General features: G+C 45.9%; 1 protein-coding gene across 2 annotated transcripts in view; it reads right to left on the minus strand.

Moving 5' to 3' along the window:
* RAMP1 (receptor activity modifying protein 1) overlaps positions 1-8,444 on the minus strand; it is a 48,244-nt gene extending 39,800 nt beyond the window's left edge. For both annotated transcript variants that reach the window (XM_060151722.1, XM_060151721.1), the window contains exon 1: positions 8,304-8,444. In XM_060151722.1, coding sequence (XP_060007705.1) covers positions 8,304-8,355 — 52 coding nt within the window. In that variant the 5' untranslated portion in view covers positions 8,356-8,444. The remainder of the gene's footprint in view (positions 1-8,303) is intronic.
* Between the last annotated feature and the right edge of the window lie 13,047 nt (positions 8,445-21,491).

A 21,491-nucleotide genomic window follows, 5' to 3' on the forward strand; every position in this document is an offset into this window, starting at 1 on the left:
ACCTGTGTTCATAGCAGCGTTATTCACAATTGCCAGAAGGTGGACGCAATCCAGGTGTCATCGATAGATGAATGGATAAACAAAATGTGGTATATACACAGGAGGGAACATTATTCAGCCTTAAAAAAGAAGGAAATTGTGACACATGCCATAGCATGAATGAAGACATAATGCTAACTGAAATAAGCCACTCACAAAAAGACAAACACTATATGATTCCAATTCATGTGAGGTACCTACAGTAGTCAGAATCAAAGAGACAGAAAGTAGAAAGGTGGTTGCCAGGGGCTGGGGGAAGGGGATGGGGAGTTAGTGCTTCGTGGGTAGAGTAACATTTTGGGAAGATGCAAAGGTTCTGGAGGTGGGTGGTGACAATGATTGTAGGACAATGTGAATAGCCTCAATGCCACGGAACTGTAACCACCTTAAAATGGTTAAGATGGTAAATTTTATATGTATTCTACCACAATTAAAAGTAAAAAAAAAATAAAATTAAAAAACAATAAAGAGGGGCTTCCCTGGTGGCGCAGTGGTTGAGAGTACGCCTGCCGATGCGGGGGACGCAGGTTCGTGCCCCGGTCCGGGAAGATCCCACATGCCGCAGAGCAGCTGGGCCCGTGAGCCATGGCCGCTGAGCCTGTGCGTCCGGAGCCTGTGCTCCGCAACGGGAGAGGCCACAACAGTGAGCGGCCCGCGTACCGCAAAACAAAACAAAACAAAAAAAACAACAATAAAGAGGACACAGAAGGTTACGCTATAAGAACTCCTCACGTGGATGTGACTGGCAGAGATTAGGTGTGTGAATTCCCCACTGTCCCAGTGGCACAGAACGTGCAGGAACTCAGCGACAGAAAAGTGAATCAGAGAAGCAGCGTGGGGTTGAAACACAGTTCTCACAGCCCTGACACAGCTGGGGGACAACAATAAGTAAGGATACGTAAGTAATATAGTTTAAGATGATGACTAGAATCAACACATAAAAACTCCACACTCGGAAATTCCCTGGCCGTCCAGTAGTTAGGACTCGGTGCTTGCACTGCTGAGGGCCCGGGGTTTGATCCCTGGTTGAGGAACTAGGATCCTGCAAGCTGCTCAGCACGGCCAAAAAACAAACAAACAAACAAAACTCCACACTCTTTTTGTGGGTTTAGGGGCCTTTTACAAAAGGGGAATTCTGCAAGGCCCAGAACGATGCCTTCACTCGCACTAAGCCATGGCGGTGGTCTACGACTGCTTCCTGACCACGGAGTGTCGGGGGAGAAACCAAAAGGCTGAGTCACTGGGATTGTTCAAAACTTGCTTCCAAATAAGTCATATTTTAAGAAGATATAAAACCCACAAAGACAGAAAATCAAGAAAATGTTAGCAACGGGCACAAGACAGAAAGAAATTCAGGGGCTGCAGCCATGATGCCAAAGAGCAAGTTTCATTCCTGAGAAAGACAGAACAAAAACAAATGGATTTGGCATTCAAGGGAAATGCACTGGTTCTTCTGGGGGGAGGGGAGGGGTCTAATAACAGAGATAAATCACTGTCTCTTCTGATCGAGAGATGACAGGAAAAATGCCAATTCAGACCAGACATGGCAAACATACGTCCACAGATACAGTGGGAAATAGAAAAATAAGATGCCTATATTAATGATATATTGGATAAAATGGACAAGTTCACAGGAAAATGTGAAACATCATCACTATAAGAAATAGGAAACCCAAGAGGACCAAGACCCACGAAAGACACTGAAAACGTTCTCGGTTATCTTTCCTGCCAGACAGGGCCCCACTCGATGGTTTTGCAAGTGAAAATGAAGGTCCTTCAGGTCCTGGAGGAGCTGATCTTTCACATCATCTCAACTGCCCTGACGCAGACAGAAAGAGTGAACGTTCACAAACCTCTTTTGGGAAGAAACCCCGGTGCTGCTAATAAAACCCACCAAAGAAAGTGCAGAGCACTCTCACTTGGGAATAGCAAAGCATAACTCAGAATAAGCAGTGGGCAACAGACTCCCAAGTCTGCTGAAAGCCAGCACAGGGACCCAAGGAACACTCCATTCATCCCAGAAATGCAGGAAGGTTCACACTGGTGAACCCCTTCTCCACCTGGGGCCCCATTTCACCAGTACCAGCAGCCCGCCCCTCAAGGAGGGAACTCAGAGCTCTGCGCACGGCCAAGGAAGAAATGATTCTTCCTTAACGTCACAAGAGAGTAGTTCACACATGGAAAGAAGACTCATTCTCTATCCCTTCCCCTCCCTGTCTCTAGCAAACATAAAATAAAATTAAAAAAGCATCTTGCCCAAAGGAGAAAGACTGAAGGTCTGAGGCACTGTTGCCCTCAGCCAGGAATGAAGGCAGGCAGCTGCGGCCACACCCCCTACTCAGCAGAGTCACCCTCCAGCCCAGCTGGAGCGGGGAACCAAGAGTGTCAACGTGGGGAGGAGTGACACCCTTCCTTACAGATGATCTAATGATCTATCTGAAGAAGCCAAGGGGGAGAAGAACGACAACAAAACAAGAAGGTGGCACCGTTAGAAACCACGTGCACGAAGACCGCCAAGTGTAAAACAAACGCACAAAAGAGGAGCTTATGTTCCAGCAAAGACCAGATAGAAGATAAATTGGGGGAGATATCCCAGTCATAGAGCAGCCAGAAACCACAAGATTTCTAGAAATTGAAGAAGTAATCTGCAGGAGAAAAGGAATCCTGGGGGTGGGGTGGAGGACAGACTGAACAGGTGGTCTTGTTAAAATCCTCCCAGATCAGTCAACAAATCAGGGCAATCACCATTCAAATCCCAACAGCCACTTAGCTAGAAAATCAGCAGACATTCCAGATGAATCAGAGTTCTGCATGTCTAAAACCCCAGCACGGGAGGACACCCTCAGTAGGCAGCACTCTGGGTGAGCCCTCTCTGCACCTTCTCAGAGGACCTGACCTTCTCCAGGCTGCACTAGCTGTCACCTCTTCCACACTCGCCCCTGCCAACTGCCTTCCCCAGTCTCTGTCTCAGCCTCTCCTCGGCCTCGGCCTCCCCTCCCCGGCCTCCATCGGGAGCCTGCGCCCCACCTGCATCCACACCCCCGGGGCCATCCCTTCTATCCGAGGCTCTCACACCATCTTGACACGGATGCCGCCCCAGACGTCTCTCCCAGCCACACGTCTTCTGTGCCCTGCAGACACCTGCCTACTTGCCACCATCCCTGAGCGTCCAAGGGGACGTGTCACCCAATGTGGTTGCTGTGGATAGGGCCGCCAGCTTTAGCAAATGAAACTACAGGGCGCCCAGTTAAACTGGAATGGCAGGTAAAAGAGTTCTTTTTAGTATAAGAATGTCCCAAATATTGCTTGAGACACTCTTATACTAAAACAATTTGTCGCCTCACTGACACTGGATTTAAGCGGGGGCCTTATGACTTCCTGGAAGCCTCCGCTGTGATGCGCCAGCTCTCTGGCCGCTGCCTGCTAGGTGCCCAGCTCTTCTGCATTCCTCGCTGCTCCCTCCCTTCCCACAGCCGAGCCCTCTGTCCACCTGTGGAACCCCCTGGAGCCTCTCCACTCCTTCCAGCTCAGCCCCACCTTCCCGCGCCCTGTCTCCCACCTCCAGCCCCCGCCCAGCTCCCGCTGGGCTCCGGCACAGCAGCCCAGGGCTCTTTAAACCATTTGTTCCATCTCGTCACCGCATTTAATATCCTCCAGGTCTGCCCATTGCCCTCGCAACGAAATCTGAACTGCTCCCCTTGGCCTGGAGGATCGGGTCCTCCTGTAGCTTGGCTCAAAGCCCTCTTCCCCTCATGCTTCCATCACAAAGGCTTCTGGAAAGTTCCAAGGCCTTTGCGTAACTGTTCTTGTGCTCTGGAGCGCTCTTCCCGACTCCCGGGGGCTTGAGATCTGGGGCCCCGCCGCCCGCGGCTTTTACTTCTTTCTGCACAGACGGCACCTTCGCGTACGTGGCTCAACGGGCGCGCGGCTTCTCAGCCTTGGCACCGTGGGCGTTTTGTGCTGGACGCTTCTTCGTGTGGGGCTGCAGCGGGCAGCCCCCAGCAGTAGGCTGTGTAGCGGCACCCCTGGCTTCTACCTACTAGAAGCCCCTTCCAGGCCTGACACCCTGGGGCCCACTTGTGTTCTGTACCAGGTAGAAGTTACCAGGAGAAATTAGTGCTTCCCCGATGCTCCCTTATCTGTCCCTCCACCCAGCCCGCAGCCATCCTTCCTCTCGCAAATGGACCCTGGAATCTTCTGGAGGCAATACAGGCATATGCAGAGAGCACCAACCTGGGGTGTCAGTGTCACCAAGTTTCTGTTACCTGACTACGCCTTTCAGGCCTCTTCCCCCGTAACGTGGATTTGCTATGTGATACATGAACTGCTTTCATTCCAGCCGACAACTGGCCTGAGTCTGTGACAGTAAGGCAAGCGTTATCATTCAGTCATTTGCTGGGTAAACTGCTGCCCTTGGGCCTCTCAGGTGAGGTCTGGCTCAGGAGAACCCTTCCTGGTGAGTCTGTCGGGTGTCGGGGTGCAGAGCCCCAGGGAGCAGGGTGGGCACTGCCCGGCTGGGCCGTGGAGGGCAGAGGGATGCGGGCCAGGTCTCCGGTCCCACAGAATCGACCGTGGGAACTGCACGCGGGAGGGAGGGCGCCATCGTGGAGGGAAATAAAGGAGACACTGTGAGGCCTAACGAGGAATAAATAAGAACGGCTTGGCTGTGATGCGCCGCTCGGGCCCACGGGGTCCCCTGCTCCCCCGCCGGGACTTGGCAGTTGATCCTGCTTGAATGAAGCTGCTTAGCGTCTGTGTTTTGAATGATGACTGAAGTGATGTCTTAGAAAACACTAAAATAGAACAATCTTAGGGAAAAAACTTCTTTCTCCACCGACAACAATACCGTCATTATGTTACAAAGAATAAGTTCCTGTTTAGGTTGGGAGCCTCCTCCTGCCGCTGTGTTGACATAACCCTCCTCGCTAAGAACAAACGCATTCTCTAGAAATGTTACCCAGACCCAAGGTCATCTATCCTGGAGCAGGGAGGGCTGGTGCCAAGGGCATCCCTGTAGGGGCTCCGTGTGTGTTGTGTGTGTGTGTGTGTGTGTGTGTGTGTGTGTGTGTGTGTGTGTGTGTGTGTGTGTGTGTGTGTATGTGTGTGTGTGGAGGGCTGGTGGCTGGGCCTGGGGACAGGACAGACCCCCAGCAGCATCGTGTTTTTCTCCATCTGCCAGGAAGAAAGTGAAGAGCCAGGGGTGGGCGGGCACAGGGCCAGGGTAGGCGCTAAGGCCAGAGCAGCCGCCCCATCTCCCCTTCACCCCTCCTAAGGCTGCAGCGTCTCCTCCTCGGGTCTTCCCGGAGTCCCCAGCAGAGCAAGAGGCTCTTGGGCAGGGATCCCACAGCCCTCAGGCGTGTGCCCTTCTCAGAGCCCCGTGAGCCTCTGCCACATATCAGGCACTGTTCTGCAAGGGACACGGCTGGCTCAGATGTGATGGGGGTACAGGATTGAAAAGTTCACCTCTCGGGGCTCAATCTAGGCTCAATGAGGAGAGGTCCTGCCTGCGTCTGTCAGCTTGGACAGGTGCCCCACGCCCAGTCCCCCGAGGTTCCTGGGATGCGATCTGGCACCCGGCACTCACATCCAGCCAAGAGGAGAGAGTCAGAAGGCTCCAGGAGAAGACGGATCGCTCAGTCTGGGTCCCGTGCTCCTCCCTGAGATGAGCCTGGGGGGGCGGGCTGGGGCCGGGGCCCTCTGAGTGGGGAGCCCTCCGTGCCAGGTGGACCTTGGGAAAGACGGGCTCTGTGCCCGAAGGAGTGGGATGCTGGTGGGCAAACCCGCGGGGCTGCACGGTCGGCAGCTCAGCATCTTCACTGGAATTCACACCGCATGGGGCGCCCACATCGCACACTCTGCCAGACAGCACGTCTGAGTAGAAGCTGTGAAACTGCTTCATCCCGGGAGAAAAAAATCAGGAGGAACAGACTTTCTGAACTAGCTATTTGCCTTAAGTAAGGATTCCACCTACAACATTTCCTTGACGTGTTGCTATCACCACTTCCAATGAGGGCATAAACATCTCTCAACAGCCCTGGCCTGGGACTGACACTACGCACACCGACTGGCATGCACCTATGGAAGGAAGACAAAACCCAGAAACTTCTCCCTGCACCTAAATAGAATAGAGGGGGTAATAAACAAACACACCAGGTCGATTAGCAAAAAGAATCCTTCCGATTTGGACTCCAGGATTAGAACCGCCTCCAGACGTCAAACAGCACGGTAATCTGCAGTTGTCACATTGACTGCATTTCCTGTGACGCCCCGGTCGGTTCCCAACAGTTATACTTGCATTTATACAGAGTCACATATTTCAATAAATATAGCAGCCTTGCAAGAAAACCCCCAACCGCCCCCAGCATGCCAGGGAAGGTGCGTGTTTCCCAGGACAGACGACAGATGAGTTCATAGAGGACAGTGTCAGCCAGCCCTCCTGAGTAAAGGTGGACTCATAAAAACAGGAGCTTACAATGAAGTCATCATAGACTAACTCTGGGTCCTCTGGAAACGCCCTCCTTTCAGATTGATGAAAAACAAGAAATGCCACCTTGCTTTTCTGGGTAGCAAAATCTTCATCACCATGGAGATCTAGCTCACGTCACCACTTGGGAAGAAAACTGTGTGCTCCTGTAATTCTTCTAATTACCGCTGGGCTCCAATGACACTAATTAACGGATAACCTCATAAAGCCTGTGTTTCTTTTTCCAAGATGTAACATTAGCCAGACCTCTCAGAATAATGTTAAGATTCTAGGATTTTAAACTTCCACCAGAACATGTATTATTTTCTTGGCAAGTAAGGAAGGTCTTTGTATGTGACCGTGAAATAGTGTTTTATTTATACAAGCTTTAGAGGGTGCAGTTTCTGGACAGCTGTAAAGAACATTTATTTATTTATGTTTAAGAAATGAGCCAACCCGGCTCTCTAACTTGCTAAAACAGAAATGTTCATTTCTTAGGAAACTAAAACAGTGAGTTCCACATCAAGCCCATAGATCCTAATGCAAAAGAAGAGAATAATATTATTATAAGACTGGGCTTTTCACATAGCTTCAGCCAAAACACTTAGGTGGCAAGATCAGCTTTCAGATTACACTCTACTGAAGCAGATACTAAGGGTTTTAGGCAGATCCAACACGCCTTGGCGAGGTGTGCGAATAGGGAGATTGGAATTGCAGCTCCTCTCGTCCCAGACAAGCCCCACGGCCCCAAGCTGCTTCTCCAGCAGCTACAAGGCAGTGTGGTGTCACCCCTTCACCGAGAGGCACCTCGCAGCAGGTGCTTCAGACCAGCATCATCTGTTCGGCAGCCAGGACACAGGTTTCCCAGGGCCACTGGATTCTTTCACTTTAAAAGATCTATTTAGTTTTTATTAAAAGGTAACTAACTAGGGGCTTCCCTGGTGGCGCAGTGGTTGGGAATCTGCCTACCGATGCAGGGGACATGGGTTCGAGCCCTGGTCTGGGAAGATCCCACATGCCGCGGAGCAACTAGGCCCGTGAGCCACAATTACTGAGCCTGCGCGTCTGGAGCTTGTGCTCCACAAGAGAGGCCGCGAGGCCGCGATAGTGAGAGGCCCGCGCACGGCGATGAAGAGTATTAAAAAAAAAAAAAAAAAAAAGGTAACTAACTAAATACACGAAATGAGTCCAGCAGTTAAAGCAGTTTAGGAAGGTTTCTTAGCATTTTGTGAGAACATTTTGGACAGGGAAGTGAAGATGACAATTTCTCGTGAAATTTTGCTAAGGCTGGTGCAGGTTCCTGTCACCACTGGGTTTCCATCTAGTCCCTCAAAACAGAAAGCCGAGCGCGTCCCGCCCCCTCACCAAGGGTCCCTCTTTGAACTTCTATTAGCCAGAAGTGACAAGTCAACGACAAACAACAAGCTGTGGCGATGTCCCCGAAGAGGACAGAGAACATCTGCAAAGGAGGCTTTACTGGCAAATCAGCAACTGCTGCCTGTGACAGTCAGATTCTCAGTTTTAACTAAGTTTCTAGGTAAATGACCCGTGGTCTGATTCCGAAACCCTGAAACGGCCGCACCCGCAGGGCAGAGCCGGGAGCAGAGGTGCGGGAAGGGGGGCCGCGCGGCCGCTGTTTCCTCCTGAGCCGAGAGCTCCCGTGGGGCCGGGGTGGGGGTGAAGCGCCCGCCCCTCCAGAACCCGCGACGCCTCCGAAGCCGCCCCTTCCCCTGAGGGAGGCGCCGCCCGCGGCCCCGTCCCGATCCGGACCCGGGGTGGCCGGGACCCCCGCCATACTCACCCAGGAGCAGCCAGAGGCCGCGCCGCGGGAGGCCGCGCAGGCCCCGGGCCATGTCCGCAGCCGAGTCCGCCCGTCGCGCGCCCCGCCGAGGAGTGAGCCCGCCGGGCGGCGCGCCGAGGGCGGGGGCGGGAGCGGAGCGGGCGGGAGGAGGCGGCAGTGCGGCCCGCCGGGGATGGCGGGGGGGCGCCGGGACCCAAAGGGAAGGCCGACAGCGGGGGAGCCGGGCTGGCCAGCACCTGCCAGCGGGGCGCCGGGGCAGAGGCTGAACCTGAGAGGCGGCCCGGCCCTCGGCGAGTAGCCCTGAGCGCGCGGAGCGAGCGCGGGGCCGGGACCCTTCCCGGGCGAGCGCACACTCGGGCTCCGGGGAACGCTCCTGAAGTGTTTGACAAACAGACGCTTGTTTAACTAGGGCGGCTCTTCTAGACAGGGCATCTCCATGTCAACCCGGGCACCATCCCTCCTCCTCTCCCTGGGTTACAACCGCCCACTCCTACCTCGGGGGTGTGCTCTGCAAAAGGCCAAGGTGCAGGCACTGGGGATCCTGAGAGGACAAAACCAGTCCCGGAAAAAAAAAAAAAAAAAAAAAAACCAGTCCCGGGGCCTGAGGAGACTCAGAGTAACCAAAATAGGACACATAGGTCCAATGAGGAACTGGAAAGACAAGATGAGGAACAGGGTGCGGGCGCAGGGGAGGAGGTGCACGAAGGTCCTGGGACTGGAGGGAAGAGGGCTGTTTGAGGGGACAGAAAGGTGGCCCTGGTGGACTTGCTGCCGAGAATGGGTGGTGAGAGGCAGAGGAGGCTGGGAAGGCCTCATTCTGACTCTGAACTTGTGTAGAAAGAGAAAGGGCACATGAGAGCCCCGGGAAGCCTGAGGGAGTGCAGATTTCCCCAGCTTGCTTGCTCACACCTGAACTGGGAGGCATCAGCCCAGCTGGGCTGACCTGGGCTCTCTAAGCTCTTCTGGTGGCTGGAATTCACCTTGCAGTGGTTCCTTCTTGTAACAAACTCTTCCAAGAACTCTGAGCAATTGAGTAAACTTACGCTCACGCTAAGGAGTCAGCCACTGCCCTAGGGAGGAGGAAGAATCACTAGCCCGAGAGCAACTCACATCTTTGTGGCTGAAGCCTCATACACGTAGCAGAGTGCCTCGCGCAGGGTTCTGCGGTCAGTCCATGTGGGCTGACTCAACACTTCCCTCTGCTGAATGAAAGGGAACAGGGCCACCTGCTGTCGGCTCAGAGAACAGGCAGCAGCTGACAGCCAGGTGGTTGGGAGGGCACTCAGGGCCAGCATGCCTACAACCTGGGGGTCCCAAGTGTCCTGATAGGGGTCTGTGTCAGATGGTGGCGGAGGCCACATGCGCTCTTGAGTTGAGTAGCCCCTCTTCCCAGACCTTAGGAAGATACACCCCAGCGGGTGGCCTGGCCTCTCTCTTTATTCATTTAAGAAACATCTGAGCCCCAACTGTGTGCAAGACTGTGCTGCATAAACAAGGCAGGTCCTGCACTTCAGATGGTGGATCTAGTGAGGAACGTCCAGATCTAAGTAACATGAATGCTGTGACACAGGAACCACACGTATGGGGCCTGGTGCGCCTGGCTCAGCTGCAGTGTAAGAAGCCTTGGGGGCTGGGTGGAGGAGTGTGTGAGGGGCTGCAGGCCAGAGTAAAGAGCCAGTGACCGGGGACCAGGCCAGGTGGGAAAGGCACTGTTACGGGAGATGAGTGGGGCCCGGCCCAAGCCTGTGAACCCTATACTGGGGACAGCCAGTCGCTGGTTAGGGAGAAGAGCGGGCGTCTCTGCTGCTCTCAGACTCGCCCTCCGCTCACCCTTTTGAGTCACCCTTTCCACCCTTGGCCTGCGGGCCTCCTTGCATCATCTTCTGGTCAGCTCCTTCTTCATTACCCCAGGTACCTTCATTAACCTGGGACCCCACTGGGGTCAGCAGGAACCATTCTTTGCAACATGTTCTTTGAGGCTCAACTGCAACAGGAGGCATGGGCTGAGCAGGGGAAGCCCTCTGCCTTTTCTCCTCCATTTTCTCACACTCACCACCCTAACAGACACATGTGCCTAGCAAGACAAAGTGTTATTTCTCAAGTTCATGTACTTAGGAAGTGCACAGTTCTCTTGGGAATGCCAAAGCCAAGAGGTATGCACACCATGGCACTTTCTCCCCTAATGGTTTTCTTTTCTGCACCTTGGGTCTGGGTAAGAGATGCCCCAGTAATTACGATGGGTCTTCCCTTCTGCAGAGGTAGGAAAGTGGGACAAACTCTTTAACACTTGTTCCTGTAGCTGTGACACATATCTAAGAGTTGACAATTTTGCCCTGGCTAGATTTTGTCTGATGTATCTGTATTTCTAGCTGGTAGCATGGAAAATCATTCCTCTCCCTGGGCACCTCCATCTATATGGATGTTAGGTTAAACAATGGAAGAGTTGAGAAAACAGCCAAGTGCTTTACTGTATGCACAGTAGGGTTAAGGACACAATCTAGATAGTTTAGAAACTTTACTAAAAATTCAAAATTAAAAGAAGGCTTCTGTTTCCAGCCATGATGAAACAAGAGGGACTGGATTTACCCTCCCCACTTCAACTAAAAAACTGGACAAGACAGATCGCCACACTGGACCACAGGAGAGGGATCCCTAAGAGATGGGAAACAGCTCTATTACAAATACATAACACAACCACACTGAAGGGGATCAGGAATAAAAGACAGAACCTAAGTAAGTTTAGAGAATGATATTCTGACTGCACACTCTAAGGATAAAGACAAAAAGAACTTTACACAAATGCTGTACTGCAGGTAGTAAATGTTTCTCCCAGGGTCTCACTTAGCAATGCTGTCATGATTTGGTGTGTATGCTAGGTCTGAATAAACAACTACAGGTGTGTCTGGGTGCACAGATTGACAGAAATGCATACATTTCCTAGTTCTCTCTGCTGAGAGGGCCTACGACCAACTCCAACAGCAGTGAGCACATCTACTGACCAGATCTTGGTTTCTAAACATCATTCTCAAAGAAAAGGAAACACAGCTTGTTGGAGAAATGGCTGATTCCAGGGCTGGGGCAGGGAACATATAAGATGAGCCTAAAATATTCTGTGGTGCCAGAAAATAAGCAAGTACTTGGAAAAGGATGGTGATTTTCAAAGACAAAGAACCCAACCCAAAGAAGCTCCTAATGCCTACAGCTGGAATCATCTGAGCGACAAAATAAGCAATGATAGTGTTATAACTCACAGAACAAAATGAACATCACTGAGTCCATATTGAAATAAATAACTGAATAAATACACGGGGGAGAAAGGACAGGTTTTCCTTACGGAACAATTCTAAGTAATAAATGTAGAAGGAAAGAAAGACATACAAAATCATCATTAGACAAACACCATAAGAATAACTGTTTCAGGCAAGATTGGCTGATGGATGCTAAACCAGTGAGCAAAAGTTTTAGGAGAAACAGATACTTACATACCATCAAAGATCTCTCTCAATTACGAAGGAAAAATAGTAATACAAACAAAATACAGTGGAGGAACCCAACAGAGGCCGCCATAACCAAGTGATGAAGGATAATATCACCTGCAGGAGATGGATCATGTCCCCCAGATATGAAGTACTGAAGACCTCTTCTGTGGTCTTCTTTATCAAAAAATGCATAACCTCAATCTCATCAGGAGAAAACAGCTGATAAATCAAAATTGACAGGCATTTTATAAAAATAGCTAATCAAATACTCATCAGAAGTGTCAAGGTCATGGAAGACAGGAAAATAACTTAGGAACTGTCCCAGACTGGAGGGGATGGAGAAAACACAATAACTAAATACAATGTGGGACACTGGAGTGGGTCCTGAAGCAGAAAAAGAACATTAGGGGTTAAAATTGGTGAAATCTTAATAAGATCTGTGGTGAGTAGTATCGCACCAATGTTGATTTCCCAGTTTTGATCATTTTACTGTGGTTATGTAAACTGCTAACATTACAGGAAGCCCAACCAAGGGCATACATGAACTCTCTGTACTATTTTTGCAACTTTTCTGTAAATCTAAAATTGTTGCTAAGTAAAAAGTTAAGAGCGTATAACAAACACTTAATTTGAACACTGCTTGTGTGCCTATTTCCCAGAAGTTCAGTGAACACTGTAACCATCCCTACTTAGCAGTGTGTGTGTGTGTGTGTGTGTTTGGCGGGGGAGGGAATCAGGGAGGGAGAGGTAGGAAGAGAGAAAAAAAAGAGAGAAAGAGAAAAAGAAGAAAAGGCTCTTGATCCAGTTATATCTGAATTAATTTCTGGAAGTGTCACTTATGTGAGTTAAGTTTACTTTTTTTGTGCTTTGGCTAGTTTGATTTGTGTTTCTATCATTTGTAATCAAGTACCCCCTAACACAGCAACTTACGGCCTGCTTCATTCTAAGAAATTTTCAGGCAGGTTATAGACGTTCATAGAAGAGAAAAAGAAGATAATCAAGAAAGGAGAATGAAAGCAAAACAGCAAGATACTACAACAAAGTCAGGGTAAAGTTACAACACAGAAAGATGCATCGCTGCACACTGCTTGATGACCGCGCTACCGGAAGCAGCAACCCTTGACACGCTCTTATATTGTAACAAGTACTGTGGCAAACGCTTTACTTTACTCCATGCCTAGGAGGGCAGATACTTCTTGTATCTCCATTTTACACACCAGACAACTGAGGCACAGGGAAATTATATAACTTGTCCAAGGCTAAACACAGCAGACAAACTTGGGGCAGGAATCTGAATCAAGAAAATCTGGCTTCAGAACCTGCCTTCTTAAACAGTAAACTGTTAGAAATGATGCGCAAGTCTGACTCTCAGCTTCCTCGCAGGAACACCGAAGTTGTTTATAACGATGTCCATAATATACATAATAATGACATTCTCTGATCTGTCAGGGGACTATCGCTATCAACCCTAAGTATCACGATGTTGTTAAGATAAAAGTTCTATATAAATACGAAGAGGTGGTGGTTTATTTAATGCTCATAGCTCACACCTACCTTATCCCCAAGAATCAAAATTCAGGCAAAGATACACTGAACCTATAAGCAGTCTTATACTGTTCCTAGCAGTTCTCTAGAGGTAACAATTATAGCTTTATTAGTTTTCTATTGCTGATGTAACAGATCACCACTAGCTTGGCGGCTTAAACAATACAGATTTATTATCTCATACTTCTGTAAGTCAGAAGTCAGAGACAGGTTTCACCAGGCTAAAATCAACATGTCGGCAGGGCTGCACTGCTGCTGGTAGCTCTAGGGGACAATGTTCCCTTGCCTTTTCCAGCTGCTAGAGTCCACTTGCAATCCTTGGCTCCTAGCCACCTTCCTCCATCTTCAAAGCCAGTAACAGTGGGTGAAGCCCTTCTCGAAATGCCATTTCTCCAGTTCTCTCTTCTGCCCACCCAGATAATCCAGGATCATCTTCCCATCTCAAGGTCAGTTGATTAGCAACCTTACTTGCTTCTGTACCCTTAACTCCCTTTTGCCATGTGACGCATTCACAGGTTTGGGCATGAAGACTGGTCAGCTTGGAGGGCCACTGCTTTGCTGACCACAGGAGCTAACACTTATTAAACATTTTACTATATGCCAGATAGATACTTTGCAATAAGTAACAATGATCAATAATGAAAAAAAGTTAAGTCAATATATGCAGAACTCTGGCTGAAGAACTAATTTTTAAAAAAGAAACTACCTGTAATATTGAGCTTCTCAGTTACACATATTTATCTCTTTGGACTAGAATTAACATTGGCATTAGGCAGAGCCAACTGGGAATTTTTAGTCCCACTTTTTTGGTGATAGTCTCAGGGTATTCTACAACATTCCAGGTCTCTGGTTATCTGCAAACACAATTACCTGTATATTCTATTTGGTACAGCTAAAGTGCTCTTTGGTGTCCTAGTAATACAGTATGATAGAAAAATGCTTCTGAGCAATAATTAAGTCTGCTAAAATTATCTGAAACTTTGCTGGTTGAAGATATTTGGAAACCTGGATAATCTGACCAGTCTTTTAAATTCTCTAACGATTTAATATAATTAACCAATGTCAAATTAGAGATCTTAGAGAATAAGATAAATATTGCTTTTTCACTTGCAGTTCCAAAGATTCATGAATTTCTCCAGTTTCTACATTTTACTTGGGAAGCTTAATAACAGTGATCAATTTACATGGTCATGGCTAAAAGCTTTTTGATCTAAAAGTTGCCTGATCTTTACATACCTTTAGGTTTTGAAGAGGACACCTTTATTTCAAAAAACCTCAAAGTTATAATTTCAAATGATCCTTTCTATATTTTCAATTACTAAATTGAATTCAGTAATTTGGTCTCCATGTATTCTAAAAGAGAATTCCATTGAATTAAAATCCTTTTAGAAACAAACGACTAGAGGTATACTTCTCATGGCTGCTAGTATGTTAAAAATAATGTCTAATCCATGTTTCAACTTTATTAAAAAAGGTTACTCTGAATGTAGCCTTTTAATATAAATAAGCGTATGACTTAACAGATAGGAAGCAATCTCCATAAGTCTAGGGTTCTACTAACTTGATGTATGGCCAAAACTAGAGAATCATCTACTAATTTGATGATTTTCAAGTTTCATTTAATCGAGTCCTTTAAAAAAATTTTTTTTTAATTAATTAATTAATTTTTGGCTGCCCTGAGTCTTTGTTGCTGCACACGGGCTTTCCCTAGTTGTGGTGAGCGGGGGCTACTCTTCGTTGTGGTGCCCGGGCTTCTCATTGCAGTGGCTTCTCTTGTTGCGGAGCACAGGCTCTAGGCGCGTGTGCTCAGTAGTTGTGGTGCATGGACTTAGTTGCTCCGCGGCATGTGGGATCTTCCAGGACCAGGGCTTGAACCCATGTTCCCTGCATTGGCAGGTGGATTCTTAACCACTGTGCCACCAGGGAAGTCCCCCCTCAATTTTTTTTTAACATCCTGGAACCCAATTTCTGGTAGACGTTTGGACTGGGTCTGGTAATAACCGGAGACAAATTAATATACGAAATAAGCCTAAAAAGTCCATGAAAGAGGAAAAATTTGAAATGCAATAGTTTGATCTATAGCCTTACTGTCCATTCGTATTCCATATAAACACTGGTAGGTAATTTACACTTAGAAAATGCCACCAAACCTGCAGAAAGTATTAAATTTTACTATAGATTCTACCTTTATTAAATATAAGTACACCAAATATAAATGTTAAATGGGTAACTTTTAATCAAGCAATACCAACTAAATATTGAATGCTCTAAACATTGTAAACATCTGAAGAAGAAAATGCACATTTGTTCATCTTACTACTAGTAAAACTGCAACTTTAAACAGTATGTTACTTTTAAAAGTAAGCAATTAAAGAAATTTGTTAACAGATAAAGCATAAAATTAGGTCTTGAAAAGTGTTCCAATTTACACTCTAATCTAATATAACAGAACTTATTACAAAATGAACATAACATGGTGACCATTTAAATTTAAGTACTTTACCAAAGTTCACTCTTCCTAGTGAAAGCAGGGAAAATACATTTAAATGTTTAATACTAAAGTCATAAAAATGCATTAAATGTATCACAACAGTAATTTAATCATTTTGGAAACTTAAAAATATACATATTCCAAAATGTACACCTGTAGACTCAGTGTATTTGCTATCCTATGGTCCAATATAAGAGTCTTAAGACAACTGAAAAGTGGAACTAAGAACTTCAGGTAAATTATATTTTTCATGTATGAAATAATAATAAACCTTTTCTTGGTCAATATTTAAAAAACTGATTTAACACAGTTTTAAAAATGACACCATTTCTGTTTCTGATCCAAAACATACTGCTTTAAGTCTCTAAGTAACAAGTTTGAAATACAAAGTTTATAAACATTAAAAATTATCTTTTAATTATATATAGAGAGATCTTTATATTGTAGAAACAACAGCTGCTAGATTTTAAGAGAGGGCTATATAAAGTAGAATATTATAAACAGCTAAACCCATTTACCAAGCCTATTTAATTGCATAATTTTGCTGTTACCACAATTTTTTCCTAAGTGCTGTAGAACATTCTCTGCAGGAGGGAACTCATGCTTTCCAAAGAAATTCTATAGGTGAAGAAAAGAAGGAAGAAATCAACAATAAAATGTGCTATGCTAAATCTAAAATTCCAGAAAAGTATATAGTTATCAGTACATTCTACTACTAAACCAACCATTGTAATTAAACCGATTTATATATAAACGAACATCATATATACTTATTTACCATTAAGTTCTACCCCTTGACTAAGCATATCACTAAACTCAGTAAATACTCAGAAGTGGAACTGTTGGATCATGTGATAATTGTAGTTTAATATTTTGAGGAAGTGTCATACCATTTTCCACAGTGGCTGCACTATTTTACATTCCCATCAGCAATGCACAAAGTTCCCAATTTCTCCACATCCTCACCAACATTTATTATTTTCTGGTTTTTTGCGGGGATACCAGCCATCCTAATGGGTATGAAGTGGGTATCCCATTGGGTTTTTTTTTTTTTTTTTTTAATAAATTTATTTTTGGCTGTGTTGGGTCTTCGTTGTCACGTGTGGGCTTTCTCTAGTTGCGGCGAGCAGGGGCTACTCTTCGTTGCGGTGCGCGGGTTTCTCATTGCAGTGGCTTCTCTTGTTGCGAGGCACGCAGGCTTCAGTAGTTGTGGCATGTGGGCTCAGTAGTTATGGCTCGCAGGCTCTAGAGCGCAGACTGAGTAGTTGTGGCGTACAGGCCTAGTTCCTCCACAGCATGTGGGATCTTCCCGGACCTGGGCTCGAACCCAAGTCCCCTGCATTGGCAGGCGGATTTTCAACCACTGCGCCACCAGGGAAGTCCCCCCCCATTGTGGTTCTGATTGCATTTCCTTAGTGACTAGTGATAATGCGCCTATTTTCATGTGCTTATTGGCCATTTGCATATCTTCTTTGGAGAAATGTCTATTCAAATCCTTTGTCCATTTTAAAATTGGGCTTTCGTTGTTGAGTTGTAGGTTTTCTTTATATATCTGTATAGATAAGATATATAGATAGGTAGATACAGATACATGATAGATATATAGCTATATTCTTAATATCCTTATCAGATAATATGGTTTACAAATATTTCCTCTTATTCTGTGGGTTGCCTTTTCGCTGCTGATAATGTCCTTTAATGCACAAAAGTTTTAAATTTTGATGAAGTTTAATTTATCTATCTTTTCTTTTGTTGTCTGTTTTTGGTGTCATATCCAAGAAATCAATGCCAAATCCAATGTTGTGAAGTTTTTCCTCTGTGTTTTCTTCTAAGAGTTTTACAGTTTTAGGTCTTACGTTTAGGTAATTTGATCCATTTTGAGTTAGTTTTTGTATACAGTGTAAGGCAGGAGTCCCCAACCTTTCTGGCACCAGGGATTGGTTTCATGGAAGACAGTTTTCCCACGGGGGTGGGGTGGGGGAGGGAGTGGGATGGTTTAGGCGGTAATGTGAGTGATGGTTTAGGGAGTAATGCAAGCAATGGGGAGCAGCAGACGAAGTTCTGCTAAGCTAGCAAGAGGCTCACCTCCTGCTGTGCGGCCTGGCTCCTAACAGGCCATGGACCGATACTGGTCCCCGGGGGTTGGGGAACCCTGGTGTAAGATAAGGGTCCAACTCTACCCCAGAGATTACAACTATATTTATCATAGTCTGATATCAACTGGTATGTGTAGAAAAGAATTAACATAGCAGGCCTGAGATGACAGTCATCCGTAGAAAGCCCTGCTTGCATGGCTGGCCCTGGTGTCTAGGAACTTAGTTCCCACCAATCCTAGTAGTGACAAGAGTGGCTCACTGTGCCAAAACTGTAGAAACAATGTAGTTTGTGCTGAACAGCTGCTTTCCTTCTGAGAGTCTAGAACCTTTGGTACATGCTAGATGTTGGGTACCTATGTGCCCAGCCTCCAACAAAAATATTAGGCACTGAATCTCTAATGAGGGTAGACAACATTTCTTATGAGTTGTCATAACTCATTACTTGAGGAAACAAGCAGGTCTTATGTGACTCTACTCGGGGGAGGACTCTTCGAAGCTTGTGCCTGATTTCCTCCAGACATCACCCTATGTGCCTCTTCCCTTTGCTGGTTTTGCTCTGTATCCTTTCATTGCCATAAGTCATAGCCATGAGTACAACTATATACTGAGTCATGTGAGTTCTCCTAATGAATCACTAAGCCTAGGGGGTGGTCAATTTATATGCTACTATTGTCATACATGTTAATTATATTAGACCCTATAAAATACCATTATTCTTGTTTTATACAGTATTAGTTGATATAAACATTTTGATCTTCAGTACATCTGCATCTCTGACCTTTCATCTAAAATCACTTTCCTTCTTCCTAGAAAACACTGTTTAGTATTTTCTTTAATACAATGGGTCTTCTAAGTAACAAATTATCTTAGTTTTTAATTGGGTAAAAATGTATTTATTTCATTTATTCTTGAAGGCTCTTTTCCTGAGTATAGAATCCTAGTTGGTAGAATTATTTGGTGGCTTCTGTTGAGAATCAGATGTCAGTTTAATTGTTGCACTCTTAACGTAATTTTTTTTCCCTCTAGCTGCTTTATAGATTTTCTTTTTGCTTTGAGTTTTCAAGAAGTTTTTTTGTGGGTGTGTGTGTGCATGTATTGCCTTTTATTTCTCTTGTGTATCCCTTATTCATAAAGCTTTGGGGCTCAATACATGGTTTTGATTGACTTTCAGCAGCTTTGCATGGTGGTCACAAGGACCATATTCAGGCAGTTTTTCTGATGCACTGAAGTCTTACTTTCCCTGCTTGGGATTTGAAAGGGCTTTACTACATTTCTGGCTTAATTTTTTTCATCATTAAAAAATTTTTTTCAAATATTGTATCTGACCAATTTTCTCCCTCTTCTTTTTTTGGTTAAAACTCCAGTTGCACAAATAATTAGGCTTTCTTGGTATGTCTTTATGTTTCTTGCATTCTCTTTTGTGTTTTCCATCCTTTTACTTCTGTGTGTCATTCCATAGTTTTTCTGACCTTTCTAATTCTCTAATTTGTCTAATATGCTGTAGAATCTATTAACTGAGTTATTCATTTAAGTAATTCTATTTTTTATTAATGGAATTTCCATTTTAAAAATATTTCCAGTTCTATACTAGAATTCTCAATCCTGTCTTTTGTCTCCTTGAGCATAATACATCTGAATTAATTAGCTTTTGCTGTGTAACAAATCACCTTCAAAACTTAGTAGCTTGAAACAATGACCACCTACTATTTAGCCTCTAATTCTGCCAGTTAGCAATGGGCTGGACTCATTTTGGTGATTTGTCTTATCTTGGTTGGGCTCACTCATGCATCTGTGGGCAGCTGCCAGGTTGGGTATGTTATCTGCTGATCTATGCTAGATTCTGTCCCATATTTAAGGGCAGCTGGCTGTAGGCTGGAATGTCTTAGCTATCCTCCATGTACAGTTGGTCCTCCATATCCGTGAGTTCTGCATCTGCAGATTCAACCAACCTTGGATTGAAAATATTTGGAAAAAAAAATTCCAAAAGGCAAAACTTGAATTTGCTGTGTTCTGGCAACTGTTTACAGCATTTATATTGTATTTACAACTATTCACATAGCATTTACAATTGTATTAGGTATTACAAATAACCTAGAGATGATCTGAAGTATACGGGAGGATGTGTGTGGGTTATATGCAAATATTAAGCCATACTACATAAGATATTTGGGCAACCTCAAATTTTGGTACCCGCGGTGGGTGGGTGTGGGGGGAGGTCCTGAAACCAATCCCCCACGGATGCTGAGGGGTGACTGTAGCCTCTTATCCTCTAGCAGGCACCCTGGGTGTCTCTATGTGGCTGCAGCAAATTTCCGAGAGAGCAGAATGATCAAGGGCTCTTGAGGACCAGGCTTGGGAATGGCATAACTTGTCAAAGCAAGTGAAAAGGTCAGCCCAGATTCAGGGGGTGGGAAAACAGACTCCACTTCTTGATCAGAGGAGCTTCCAAGTCACACTGCAAAGGGGCATGGTTATAGGGAAAGGAATAATTGTGGCTCTTTTTGCAAACAATCTATCACATACAAGTATGGTTTTTAAAAGTGTGTCTGGGGGATTCCCTGGTGGCACAGTTTAAGAATCCGCCTGCCAATGCAGGGGACACGGGTTCGAGCCCTGGTCCGGGAAGATCCCACGTGCTATGGAGCAACTAAGCCCGTGCGCCACAGCTACTGAAGTCCGTGCGCCTAGAGCCCGTGCGCCACAATGAGAAGCCACCGCAATGAGAAGCCTGCGCACCGCGACAAAAAAAAGCCCACGTGCAGCAACGAAGACCCAACATGGCCAAAACTAAGTAAATAAAATAATTAAATTTATTAAAAATAAAAGTTTGATAACTCAATTAGCTGGAGTCCCTGTGGGTAATTTCTATTACCTGGTGTTCATGCTAGTTTTCATTCATGTGGTCTTATTTCATTTATGATTAGTTATTTTTGATTGTATACTCTTATTTACAAAATTATTAGTATATGCAAAAATTTTGGTAGAAACAATTTGAGGCCTAAAATGATACTACCTTCTTCCAGAGGATTCTTACCTTCATTTCTTCTAGGTGCATGGCAGAACTAGTAACCCCAGATCATCTCAATCTAACTTAGGTTCTGAAGCTGAGTTACAGTCCCTCAGAGGAACTATCTACTTCTGGTTCAAAGTTACTCCTGGAGTAGAGTAACCCATTGGTGTCCCAACTCTACTGCTGAGGCCCCACCCCCCTGGCTTCGGTGCTATCAGAAGGGTCCCTTTAAACTCCTAGCTGCCCCACATGCAAACAGTATTGGGGGAAAGTGGTCCCAAATAATTGGCATATTTCCCTGAGACTAATCTTCTCTTACACTGGCCAGATAATTTATGGTATCTTGACAGTTCTCCAGTACCTTCAAGCAGATGTCTTTATATTTATTCAGCTTTTCTAACTGTTCTCCATGGAAAGTTGGCTTTACTCACCTGGACAGCTATAACTAGAAACAAATCCCCAACCATTATTTTATAAACAGGGATTCTATGTTTGTGTGTGGTAATTTAAAAATACATACACAAATTCTTTGATACACCTTTCTTCAAAAGCGTGGGCTGCACGTAG

This window comes from Lagenorhynchus albirostris, chromosome 6 (assembly GCF_949774975.1).
Source record: "Lagenorhynchus albirostris chromosome 6, mLagAlb1.1, whole genome shotgun sequence".
NCBI lineage: Eukaryota > Metazoa > Chordata > Mammalia > Artiodactyla > Delphinidae > Lagenorhynchus > Lagenorhynchus albirostris.